General features: G+C 30.9%; 1 protein-coding gene across 1 annotated transcript in view; it reads right to left on the bottom strand.

Annotated features, from left to right (window-relative positions):
• Positions 1 to 202: 202 nt before the first annotated feature.
• Positions 203 to 14,073, bottom strand: part of ASZ1 (ankyrin repeat, SAM and basic leucine zipper domain containing 1) — a 51,200-nt gene continuing 37,329 nt past the window's right edge. Inside the window, exons 6-13 of the mRNA XM_015067294.3 lie at positions 13,795 to 13,929; positions 12,529 to 12,653; positions 11,709 to 11,784; positions 10,394 to 10,450; positions 9,306 to 9,415; positions 5,071 to 5,176; positions 4,117 to 4,230; positions 203 to 875 (exon numbers count right to left, since the gene is read on the bottom strand). Coding sequence (XP_014922780.2) covers positions 723 to 875; positions 4,117 to 4,230; positions 5,071 to 5,176; positions 9,306 to 9,415; positions 10,394 to 10,450; positions 11,709 to 11,784; positions 12,529 to 12,653; positions 13,795 to 13,929 — 876 coding nt within the window. The 3' untranslated portion in view covers positions 203 to 722. The remainder of the gene's footprint in view (positions 876 to 4,116; positions 4,231 to 5,070; positions 5,177 to 9,305; positions 9,416 to 10,393; positions 10,451 to 11,708; positions 11,785 to 12,528; positions 12,654 to 13,794; positions 13,930 to 14,073) is intronic.

Below are 14,073 nucleotides of genomic sequence, written 5' to 3'. Positions count from 1 at the left end.
ACTGAGCCACACAGGCACCCCTAAATTTTTTTAAATTTACATTTTAGATATTTTCCCTAGGTTTTTAATCCATAATTCAAAAATTTTTCATTTTATCTTTATTCTTTGCATGCTGAAATAGTTTCAAAGTCATTAATTTCCTAATGTTACAGAACTAAAAAATTAAGAAATTCCTTATTACATAATAATGGAAGGGAAAAATAAGGACTAAAAGAAAGGGACTTATTTATGAACATTTTACACATTCTGTAAGATTCACTGTGACAGTGGAACACACTGTTCTTTTTTTGTTTTAGCTTTTTCATCATGGTAAATGTACTCTTTAATCTGCATCCCCTATTTTGCCCATCCCCCACCCACCTCCCCTCTGGTAACAACCATCAATTTTGTTCTCTGTAGTTAAGAGAGTCAGGAACACACTGTTTTTTAAGTGTCAAATAATATTAGATAAAACTTTTATTTTGAATGTGATTTAGAATCATAGTGCTAAACTTATGAATCACATAATTTACTGCTTGACCAAAATTAACATAAAAATACAACAAATTACATTTTTAACTCAAACTGACAAACCACTTTCTAAGGAAACTTTCTGTTCTATGCTATTGTAATTTCTCCTATGGAGTATCAGCAAAGAATGTAGTTATGCTGTGCCACAAATAGTTAAAAGCAACATTTGTAGGTAATTTGAATAAGATATTACTCAAAACACAATATTAGGGTTATTTTCTCTGGAAAGTCAGCTTGCAAATGAAAAGAAGAAACCCAAATCCACACACTGTAACAGCCGTCCTCTTCAAAATTCTACTGTTCCATGTAGATACTTCTTCCATTAATGGTATATGAGTTGGATCATTTTCTCGCTCATTTTGCAACTAATATTTAGTAGGAGAAAATGAAAAGAGTTAATGTAAAGTACACTGAAAATAAAAGTATCTTTGATTTTTAAAAATATCCACATTAATTCAGCTGATGTAGAAGCAACCAAAGCAAGATTCTCATGCAAGATTTAAAGTGAACACTTAAATGTCTCAAAAAACAGTCGTTTTTCCCCAGGATCCCATTATAGTAAATTATTAGTTTCACATTAAGAATAAATACTTTCATAGATTATTACATTTCAAAATCATGTTTTTGTGTCAGGAGCTAAAGTTCCTTGAACGTTAAAGTCTTTATTTCTACCTACAAGCAATGACAGTTGTTATTCTTCCCTTCAACATTAAATATCAAATGATTTCTTGAATAAAGTGAACCATTCTTATAGCATACCTACAAAACATCAAATTTAACAAAAACTCAAAGGTTTGATGCAACTGCCAGAAGTTTAATCCTTTATTTAAATATAATTGCAGGAACAAATACTAACAAAAACCTAAGTGGATCTTTTAGCGCTTCTCAGCAATTAAAGTACAGGCTCAGTAAGTTTATAAACACTTATACACTGAACTCTGTTGCTACAGAAGGCCCCCCAACTTGTGTGTGTACATTGTGTGTATGAGAGAGAGAGAGAGATAGAGAGAGAGAAGATAGTTGATGGGGGAGGGGCAGAAGAGGGAGAATGAGTAAAAGCCAAAAGATCCTCAAAAGATAAAAAGAATCAGGCACATTTATAGAGTGATATATACTAGAAACATCCTGGGCTGGAGTGGTGACATAAATAGTTTCAACATTAGCAAGAATAACTACTTCTAAAATCTACAGTGTAAATATTTAATTTAAAAAGCCTGCAAAATTAATTTTAAATTTACAGCAGAAAACAGACTTCAATGCCAATCTCATTAATACTGTATTCTTGGCCTAACTTCCAAATGGCTTCATTCAGTAACAGATTCCTTTTTGACACTGATGCTCCATTTACTGAATCCTGAGACAGCCATTCCTTTTATTAACCAATTACTTAGAATGACCCTTTCTGACAGGAGCCTGTCAGTGTGTTGCTTTGAAAGAGAGTGATGTGGTGTTAAAGTCTAGCCTTGACCTCTCCTACCCTCCCTCTTTGTTACCTCCATACACTTATTGATGGTAACTCATATGTTTTTTAATTTGCTTCAGTTATTATTGGTAAACTGAAATATCAGATAATAGCATACTCCCAAATCTGGAAGCCTTCACAGTTCTCTCAATCAAGTCTCACTATGGTGATTACTACTGAAGACTAATCCAGAAAAACCACTGCAATAGCTTGTTCTAAAATTAAGACTTTCCTGACCAAAGTACTGTATCTGCAATTATTATAAATCAGTAAATGTGTTTTCGAGGCTGGTTCTTATACAGAAATGTATAAATTCAAGGTAGAGAAGGCCACAGAAAACAGACTTTCCATTAGCTAAAGAAAGCTAAAATTTCTCCTTATAGGTATATGTTATTAAAATAAATATTATGGTACCTGATCGAATCGTTTATGTTTTAGAGTCAAAGTCACCCCTAAAGCAGTGTTTCTTTATTTCATTCTTTTAGGAAAAACCTGTCCTCTCTCTTTAGCTTCATCTCAGTCTTCCTCCCCCTCCCCAAATGTTTTTAGTTCATCTTAGAGAAACCAAATAATTACCAATCCTGAGGCAAAGATGTCCTGGGAGAGTTTCCTACTCTAAACATTCAAGGATGATGCTTTGCAGGAAGTATCTTTACACAAATCCTTCCAAATTTCCCCTGGATCCTCATGAAAGATATTATCCTAAGTCAAATCAATACCATTTTCCTTCACTTCTTGGAGATGATGAAGGTAGTGAAGATGAGCAGTGCTATAGTCCTCATGTTATCAACAAGTTCAGAAAGTAGAAAATCAGACTTTTGTATGAGAAAGTTTGTTTGAGGAGTGGTTGTGGATTAAAGGAATACAAAAGTGGAAGTAGAATAATTAGAAGACTGCTGTGTAGCATGGTTGTCTGACATACAGCAGGCACCCCCATGCCTGTGAATGAATAAATGTCAAAGATAATACAACTTCTAAGATGCCTCTTTCTCTAGAAGGGAGGTATCTCCTACAAGAATTTTGAGATATATTACTCATTTGCCCCATTTTATCTTTATTTATTCCCCTACTATTTTGTAAAACTTGCTTTACAATTTCTGTTCACTTTTTAAAGACTCCTTTTAATTGAACATATGTTAATAGCTAGAATGACAAATTACTTGGAACATGTATAAAGTTGATTTTGAGAAGAACTTTTCTTGATAAAATATTAACAAAAATATCAAGCGGCTTATGGGTTGAAGTTATACAAATTTAATGCATAATCTAACATTCACTTCAGCTATTTCACAAAAAGTTTACAGATGCCAAGTATATTTATTAAATAGGCTTGGAGAACTCACAAGTGAGTTATTTAGTCAAATGAAAATGTTTTCCTTTTTTTATTACTTATCTTCAACAGAGTTCCCTATTTTAGCAACATGGATTTTGTTACAGCCAATTTTCTTAAAGGAGGGAAAATCATCTGTCCTTAAATCCAGATGTACACTTCTATGAGTACAGAAAAAACAACCAAAAAGGCCCACACTCTTTAAGAGAGTCTAGAAAGTAGAGTATTTCATCTAAAAGCCTGTATCATTAACAGAGCTGATAAACCTGTCGTTTTCATCTGCATATTTATATGTAAATAAATTCTACAAATACAACTTCATATCTTTATGATATCTGTAACTTCATAAATATTTGATTTTCATTGTTTTTCTGACTGGCTACGTATCATTGTAACAAGTGGCTGTACCATAATTTATTAAATCATTCTCCTGGCACACGATACTTCTGGTACATAACACTTTTGGAATCATTAAGCTACTGAAAGATGCACATATTTTTATGGTCCTTGGCACATCTTGCCAAACTATTTTTGAAAGGAGTTGAGACACCAGTCTCACATGAAAGTGTCAGCTTGGTGAATCACCAACGTTCTTCCTTGCTAATTTAAAAGATGAAAAAGGATAGATCTTATTCTTTTAGTCTGCATTTCTATAATGACCCACAAAGTTTGTTTTTTATCTTTATGTCTTCCTTTGGAAACTATTCTTTTCCCACTTGTCTAGGGGAAGCAAGTTGCTTTTGTCAGAATTGCTTCATCGTCTAACATATTATGCTGTACATCATTTCCCCCCTTTTTAATGTTAAATATATACCTTCTGAATTAAGTCTTTTAGTTTGCAGACCTCTTCCCTCAAATCTTCAACATTACTAACCAGTTCTTCACAAACGGAAGTAAAATTCTGGGGAGAAGACCATTCTAGTACTATCTGTGAATATTTTCAAAAGTTACATTTTAAAAAATGGGAAACAACTTTTTACAACTTTGTATCTACAAAAATGATAGTTTTCTCACTCTTTAAATTATGTAACTGAAAAGCATTTTTTGTTCAGAATAAATTCTGATACCAAAAAGAACTTCGTGATTTTATATATATAAACAGTCAAATCTTAGTTTCCTGAATACATTTACTAAGATTATGTATATATGACTTTATGGAGACTAATATTTAGCAGTAATAATATTTATGGTGAATAAATAAATTCATGAAGATTTTAAGAATGATAGGACTCCTAGATTAGTATTCTATAAAAAATCAGAGGAAAACAAGTGCATTAAAAATTTTTTAAACAAATAGCTGAAACCAAACCACATGAAAAACTCTACAAAAAAGTTTGCTTTTACAGGCCACTTACACTTTCTCTATTTAAATTTTCCTTCATTAAAAAACCTTACATTGATATGGTTTTTAATAACACTCAACACATTGTTTTGTTCCAACCTTCACTTGGGTCTCCTGTCACTTTGTATTTTAAACAACTAAATTCCCTTTAAGAACAAATGTTAAGTTTAATACACAGATCAGTTTAATTTTTGGTCTGACTCATTTTCCTTTTCCTGAGAGCTAGAACACAGAGTTTTTCAATTAATTAAAAATAAAAGATATAGTAAAAGTAATATTAAACAAATTGACCTATTTAGATTTTATGTGACATTGTAGAAGAAAGATACAATTTTACCAGATAACTGTTTATTGAATTGTCATTAACTTATCTGGAATGTCTTCAGTATTCATACTTTTCTTCACTTAACAACTTTTATAGAATACCTTGTGGGAATTTACAGGCAACTCAGAAATGATATTCTGTACTGCTGTTATTAAATGGCCACACTGTTTGTTTAATTTCAGAAGAAAGTTGAGGAACTCATCACCACTAAATAGAGGAAACAAACAAATAGGAATCACTAATATGAGCAATTTACTTCATTCTACTGGGATAGTTAATGTCTAGCCATAATATTTACTAAATTCTTTAAAAATATTTATAGAATAGCTAATATATATTAACAACTGAAATAGACATTGAGTATAACAAGTCTCAAATCTTGAGGATCTCAAGCTTCAGCATTTGAGGCAGACATGGAATTGTAACATCATTATTCAAAGGGACATATAAAGAAGGAATATAAAAGTGTCAATATTTGAGTATCTATTATGTGAAGGTACTACACTGGTTATTTCACATTTATTATTCTTTTAGCTCCTCCCAACGACTCCTGTAAGGTAGATGTTAACATTAGCTTATAGCTGAGACATCAAAACTCAGAGATAATGAATGTAGTATAATGGGAATAGATAATTAGTAATGTTTCACAGAGATGATAGATACTTGAATACAAATTTATCAGTCTGAATGAATATAAGGAAAATACATACCTTTCTTGTGATGTATAATTTTCAGGGCCACTGAATATCGACAGGCAAGTTGTAAATATCACAACTCTATAGTATGCATTCATTACATACCCTGAATGGCTGGCTGCCCACTGCCTACCCCAGAGCTGTATAATATACCTCTTGTTACAATATACTTCTCTTTTCCCTGTGCTATAAGAACAGCATGTCCCAGTTGGGGCTGTTTATCCAGCCTGTTTTCAGAGTAATAACAAGAAGGAGATCCACTGCAGGTACAGCCATAATATGGGTACTCAAGAAATAAATTTTGTTATAAGTTGTTTAGATTTAGAAGTTATTTGTTACTGAAGCATAACATAGTGTAAGCTGACTAAAACAACAGGCTGTTTTTAAAATGTGAAGTCAAAATAAGGAAAGAGCCCAAATGTACATTGACTAATGAATGGATAAAGAAGATGCGGTGTATATATGTAATGGAATTATTACTCAGCCACCAAAAAGAATGAAATCTTGGGGTGGTCTGGGTGGCTCAGTTGGTTAAGTGTCCGACTCTTGATTTTGGCTCAGATCATGATCTCATGGTGTGTGGGATTGAGCCCCTTGTAGGGTTCTATGTTGACCTTCTGGAGCCTGCTTGGGATTATCTCTCTCCCTCTCTTTCTGACTCTCCCCACTCATGCTGTTTCTCTCAAACTTAAAAAGAATGAGATCTTGCTATTTGTAGCAACATGGACGGAGCTACAGTGTATTTTTCTAAGTGAAATAAGTCAGAGAAAAAAAGTACCATATGAATTCACTCATGTGGAATTTAAGAAACAAAACAGATTAACATAGGAGAAGGGAAAAAGAAAAGAGAGGGAAGCAAATCATAAGAGACTCTTAACTACAGAAAACAAACAGGGTTGATGGAGGGGAGGGGGGTAGGGGATGGGCTAAATGGATGATGGCTATTAAGGAGAGCACTTACTGTATTGAACACTGGGTGTTTTATGTAAGTGATGAATCACTAAATTCTACTCCTGAAACCAATTATTACACTATATGTTAACTAACTAGAAATTAAATAAAAATTTGAAAAAAAGAATGTGAAGTCAAGTGTTAGGATAGAATTCACACCTTAAATAAAGGTACTCCAAAACTATGTGATTATAAAATATCTGGAAAAATTAAAATTACCACTACTCTTATCACCTAAAGATACTGACTGGTACTATTTTCTTCCAGAATATTTTCTACCAGTATTTTTCGTATGCATATATACAACTGGCACTATGCTTCACACTCCATTTAATATTTGTCTCTTAAACTTATTATTTTTCTATGATATTAAATCTCAAAATAATTTTAAGGACAGAATAAAATATGTTAATGCAATGTAATTCAATCATTCCCCAATGTTAAATATTTCGAGTTTCCAATTTTAGAATGTTTAATAAATAATAGATGTGAACAATATATTTTTACATAAAATTCTTTATCTTTTTCTTTTTGGAGGAGAAATAGTTTTCTTAATGGACATAATTTTGAGATGCTTTTGACAGACTTGAGGAGCACTCAGGTGGGCTTAGAGGAAAGGTCTGGACAGAAACTGTTGAAAATGTCAAGATATGGATGAATGCTTACTATTTCTGTTCAAAATATCTCAAGGTAGTAATGGAATAGTTGTTATTATTTTTAAACTGCATTCTCTAATTCTGCAAACATAGTAAGATTAAGTGTAGAAAAAAGTAAAAGGACTGTGCATATATGTTCTTGTAACAGACTATCTTAGAAAATTTAACACATAGAAGGAAAGTATCATAAAATAAATCAGTAGCTAGATTGGTGAAGTCACATTGCCAGAAGATTATAATCAATCAGTTCAACTTTTCCTGCTGTTAGTTTTCTTATGACTTAATGACTAATTTCTTCTTTAAAGAATGACTTTGAACAAATGGGAAGTAAAACCTTTTTCATAACAGCCTGTAAACACAGTCTGTGATTTAATAACAAGGTCAAATTCCTGGAATATATGTCTGCCAGTTATATTTTTTAAAAAATTCAGCAGTTTTAATAAGTGAACCATTCAGGATTCTGCACATTCTTTAAGTCTATTAAATTCCTCAAAGTAAATTCTTAAAGGCAACTCTGCCATCATATAAATAAGTTATATTAAAAATTTTAATTTCCAAGCTAGTCATGTAGAACTTAGAATATTCTTTCATAGAGACAATAAATTTAAAAATTAAGAAAATTAACAGAGATTCAAGAAGGTTTGCTGCTTTTAAGTCCTCACAACTGAAATCCTTTTAAATATTTAAGTGTGTTTAAATATTTAAGAGTTAGAATGTTATTTGGAAACAATGAGGCATTATTTTGAATACAGATCATCTTATTATAAAGAGGCAGATTAAGAGAAACAGAAATAAGTTAATTTTGCAATAAGCTTTTTAAAGAAATCTGGATCATCTAAATTATCCCATGTAAAACCTCTCTAAATTCTAAAATGGTGTGGAAATCTATCATTTTTAATTCATGTTTATTACAGTTGCAATGTTAGTTTTAGATAGGCTATGTTAGTGATGAGAGTACTGTACTTGTAAGTATATTTTATAAGATACAGCTTGGATGAACCTCAAGGGAATTAGGATGAGTGAAAAAAGCCAATCACAAAGGATACACATTGTATGATTCCATTTAAGTAACATTCATGAATATCATTATCAAGATGGATAACAAATTATTGGTTGTTAAGGATTGGGGGGATGGGTATGGCTATAAAGGAGTAGTGTGAGGGAGCCTTATGGTAATGGTATGTTAAGTGTACTGTTTGTGGCAATGGTTACATAAAGATACACATACAATAAAACTGAATAGACCTATACATGTACACACAAATGAGCACATGTATAACCAGTGAAATGCAAATAAACTATGTGCATTGTACCATATATGTCAGTTTTATGGCTTTAATATTATACTATAGTTATACAAGATGTTAGCACTGGGTGAGACTGGGTAATGACTGTATGGGACTTCCCTGTACATCTCTTTGCAATTTCCTGTGATTCTATAATGATGTCAAATAAAAAGTTGAACAATTTACTGCCCCAGAAAATATTAATAAAATAAAATACAATTATTTTAAAAATGGATTTTAGATTACTAATGTTACTAATAATCAGTGCTTGACAAATTTATAATATTGAAACCAAACTTTATATACTGACAACTTAATTCCTTAAGAATAGGCTGAAAATGGGGGCTGAGCTACATTAAGAAATGCTTTCTTACTGCCCTATGTGAAAAAATTACTACTTTGAATTTTCAACTTGACACACAAAATGACTCAAAGAGAGTAAGAGCTATACTATGAGAAGCATGGCATCTCATATAGTTCATTTAACAAGATGCAATGAAAAAATAAAAGAATGTTTCTAGCTGAGTTAAGAAGATACATTGTTTTGCTTCTTGGTAAAATGACTTTATAAAAATTGACTTTATAAATGACTTCCCATTTCAGAACACAATAGATGATAAAATGAACTATCCATTTCCTTGGTAAAATGATAGTATCAAGTAAAAAGACCCAGAAACTATCAAAATTAAACTTTTTAGTTCTTTTTTTAAGAACAGCTCATTCTAAACAATATTAATGTTAAGTTTACCTGATTTCCAACTTTGCCACTTCAGGTAGTTCTCCAAATTTTATCTCTTCTACCTCGAGTTCTTTAAGAGCAGCCAGAATTTTCTGCTGATCTCTATTGGTAATTCCATTCTAAGTAGAAATAATTTTAAGGTGCAACAAGACAGTCATACTTGAGTAATTTAATATCCAAAATTACTGAAAAAGTTTTCTCCTTGATTAATTTATATCTTGAAAAAACATACATATTAGAAAAATAAGAAACATACTGAAAAATAGATGGTTTGCTTATAACTGTGACTGACAAGGTTACATCATTTAGATTTTTATTTAGATATACAGTGACTATAGTCAATTTTTTTTGCAAAACTCTAAAAACAAATGATCAGATATTAAAATAATCTTTCCAAAACCACCACAGTAAAACAATTTTCCTTCAAAGTATTATTTAAAATATTACCAGTGATTAAAGAATGATTATGTCTTTTGTCTTCATTCTACCATTGGTGTTAACTAAATTTTCTCTTTTGGGTTTAGCTAAGTAGTATGTTTATTTTGACTTTCAACAATACTGAAGATTTCAAGTTTCCAATGTGTGTGTGGAGGAAAATCATTACCTTTTAGTATGCTATTTATTAGTATTAAATATCTCTAATATTTTCAATTGTTATTTTCAAAGCTATTTTCAAATTGTTACTTAGTAATGTTAGACGGCAAAATAATAGGTCTTGATCTTTTGAGAACCCAGCAAAAGGCAGAATTTCGATGACACATATTCATACTTACATATACAAAAAGCCACCTCTTATTTCTAAGTAACCTCTTTTACAAAACTATTTCAGATTTACAAATGAAGAACCAGTTTTAGTTGAGCTCTCATGATTAATCTGAAGAAAGAAAAACAACTCTAAGTCCTTCAATGTTCTTAAAGCAACTTAATACTGTACCAGAAGATTTTAGATATGGTTATCCATAATCATATGTAATCAAAGAAACTAGTAAAAGATCATTTACGGTCTGTAGCCCCAGAATTTTTAAAATAGAAAATAAAAACATCCACAATTCTTAAAATATGAAAGAAGGTCTGGAGTTTTTGAAACTGATACTAACCTTTGTAAACTCATCTTTCCTCATAGTCAAAAGATGTCTTAAAGTTATATCTCTTTCCTGTAGAGAAGAAAAAAAACACCACCTTTCAATATAAGTAAAACATTAGAAAGGAAAGTAGGCAAGTGTCATAAATTAGTCATTTATAAATTAGTCAGTTATAGTCAGTCAACTTTCAGTTCTAGGAGGGGATAGAATATGCAGGTATAGAATTGTACTACTGGCTAGATGATGAGTGTCATTAACATGTGTAAATGATTACCTAAAAAAGTACAAACATAACCGGTTTCCCAGATTCAAAGAAAATTATTACAGTTTATATATGCTCACATAAAAAGGAAGGTAGCTCTATAAAATTTGACAGAAGTTATGTTTTATGAATATTTTAAATTTCTAACTGCATCATATTAAACAATCAATAACATTCAGTTTTACTCAGTATTCCTCAAATAGGAAGAAGTTTCAAGATTGTACAATGAAGCACAATTCTGAACTACCTAAACAGAATGTGCCCATTCCTAAGGAGAGCCTATTTTAAAAAGTGCTTTACTGCTTCATTCAGCTAAATGGTTAACTGTCAAACCCTATAATGCATACCTAACATACCATAACTCAAACCCCATAATGCATCCTAAAGTACCTAAAACAGTGCTTGGCATATGATCTAATTTAATATCTATGATAATCCTACACTAGGTATTATCATCCTATGAAAAAAGAGATTTAAGTCACATATTTCAGTTAAACAATCATTAGAGCAAGAATCTGATACCAGATCTGTTTGACTTAAAATCATGCTTCTAATATTCTATACAGGAAGCAACTCTAAAAACAATTTGCACCAGGCAGTGGTGCCTGGGTGGCTTAGTTGGTTAAGCGTCTGATCAGCTCAGGTCATGATCTCACTGTGAGTTTGAGCCCCACGTTGGGCTCTGTGCTGACAGCTCAGAGCCTGGAACCTGCTTGGGATTCTGTGTCTCCCTCTCTTTCTGCCCCTCCTCTTCTCATGCTCTCTCTCTTAAAAATAAATAAACATTAAAAAAAAAAAAACAATCTAAAGGCTTAGATGTACAAGGAGGAGTTCTATGAAGTTTCAGGCAGTGAATAAAAGCTGTTTATTCCAGCCAAATTCAAATTTATTTAAATTTCTAGAATAATAAATTTTTCAAATGCTTGTAGCCTTAAAATGGGATCTAGTATAAATTATGGAGAAAAGTGTGTTTGGCATTTTCATTTAAGCATGCTTAAGCATTAATATTTAGTTAACCAACAAATAAACATACATCTATAATTCTCTGTAGCTTATACAAAATCTTACCTTTAATAAATCTGTCATATGTTCAAGCCCAAGACCATGTAAAAATATTTCCAGGTCTCCAAATGCTGTATATGAACTAGACACATTTATAGCAACGTCAATTTCAGAACGGACTATAAATGCACAATCAATATATATTTATAATATAGATACAGAATGAGAATGAGTAAGAATGTATCTATATGTAATGTAGTTGCAAATTTACACACTAGACCTATGTTATATCAGTGGAATAAGGAAGGTTTCTTGAGTGAAGATATAAGTTAACAGAGAAAATGACGACAGTAAAATGTAGCTCATCTTTCCTAAGAATGAAATTAGTTGCCAATATGTATATTCCTTGTGGGGTTTCTATACATGAAAATCTCTTTAATTGTAGGAAGTAAAGATTTAATAATTTTAATGTAGGTAAGCACAGAAAAATTTTGTGGCCATGTACTGAACTGTGTTCATAAAAAAGTGTATTTTTAATTTTAGCTTATAAAATCAGAAATCTGCTAAAAAGAATTAGAAAGCAAGATGCAGTCTAGTTTGAACACTAACAAAAATATAATCTTAGACACTTTTAGAAATAAATTTTGTTGATATTTTAAAGTTAGAAATTATTCTCATTACTGTTAGTAGTACACATATACAAAATTTTTCTAAAATTCTGTAGAAAAAAGCATTTAAAATCTAGAAATTTCTCAGTGATATTTAAAAATTGATTGTAATCGTGTAAAATATCCTATTTTAAATGTCATCACATTTACTGAAAGTAATAAAATATATTTTTTACTCATTTATAGGTATTTTGTTGAACAAAAACATGCTTTGTTACCTAAATATGTGATCTTTTTCTTTATCAGAATTTGTTGTTAATAGTTTACAAATAGTCTCTTCTTTAGTTAGCTGTTGGAGCTTTCCCTCCAATGGATTTAAAGTTAAAGAAAGAAAATTGAAGATCTGCAAAAAGTTAATAAGCCATTCAAATATACTTAACATTATATATATTATCACTTATACTTAAAATCTAACTTTTTAGTAAGTCAGGGTTATGCTACATAATCAACCAGAACACAAAATCAAATCTCACTTTAAGAAACAATTTATGGCTCAAAATAATCTTTGACATTCATAAATTTCTTAATATGTCAAATTCAGTGTCATCTACCCTAAATTTAATAATGCAGTAAACCAATTAAAAATTTTCAAATTTTCAAAGCTTAGAAGAAGCACATAAATTTCTTTTGAAGTTTCACAGGGCTTTAGTGGTTAGCAATTATTCTAGAATACTTCCGTAAATGTAGACTTGAGTTAGAAGATGATAGGCATGTTTATCAGATTGCTTAAAAAATAAAGAAAGTTATTTTCCATGCAGTGAAAGTGGCATGGTCTGATTATATGATAGAACCTCTGGAATGTTACATGCTTTCAAATTCAGAAACTCAGGTCTGGAAGCTCTTGAACTATATAACTTAGTTTTACACTTGTACTGTATTCACCCTTGCTTAGAAATTATAGCCCTTTGATCCAAAGTTTTAATATTCAGACTAAAACTTCCTATCAATAAAGTGATTTAACGTATGGCAAATATTTATTACTGACTTTAATATGTGAATGACAGTAGATCATCTACTCAACTATGTTATCTCTTTATTAAATACCTTGTCACACTTTTGGAGTAAATTTAACTTACTTATTTTTTAAAATGTCTAATATGTACTAATTAAAATTACATGTTCAATAATTACATGTTCAAATTTTGGCATTTTATTAGCTTTCTCAATACACTAATTAATTTCTAAAAATCTGGACTAGTCTGAAATGTTAGTCTACTACAATTTTATTTCTAGGACCAGAATAAGATTTTATTATTTATTTCTATAGCTTTTAAATTACCACATTATATATACCTCTTATTTAGCAAACGTGAATACTCTAGGAAAATAAAGTTTACATTACCTGGCCAGAGGAGAATTACATATGTAAACATTTAATAATAGCCAGATACGGTATTTTGACAGTTGTGAGTTCTAAGAAAATAATACAAAAGTTCTAGAAATAATAACATAACATGCCACAGAAAAATTAATATATAGGATACCTCTAGATGTTTATTTCTTTTAGCAATCTCACTCGGTGTCTTTCCATCTTTGGTTTGTAACATTTTATTAGCTCCAAGTTCAAGCAACTTCAAAACTACATTTTTATGACCCTGACGTGCTGCCCATGTTAAAGCCTGTAAGTGGGGGAAAAAGAAGATTGTTTAAAGAGAGGGAGTGTATATGAGACAGAAAGGAAAACTTTTCAACAGTATTTATGGCACAATAAAACAGTGAGCATAGTTAATGAACAGAATAGTGCAATCTCTTCATTTTACAAT

This window comes from Acinonyx jubatus, chromosome A2 (assembly GCF_027475565.1).
Source record: "Acinonyx jubatus isolate Ajub_Pintada_27869175 chromosome A2, VMU_Ajub_asm_v1.0, whole genome shotgun sequence".
Lineage (NCBI taxonomy): Eukaryota > Metazoa > Chordata > Mammalia > Carnivora > Felidae > Acinonyx > Acinonyx jubatus.
This window is presented reverse-complemented; position numbering and strand designations above follow the sequence as displayed.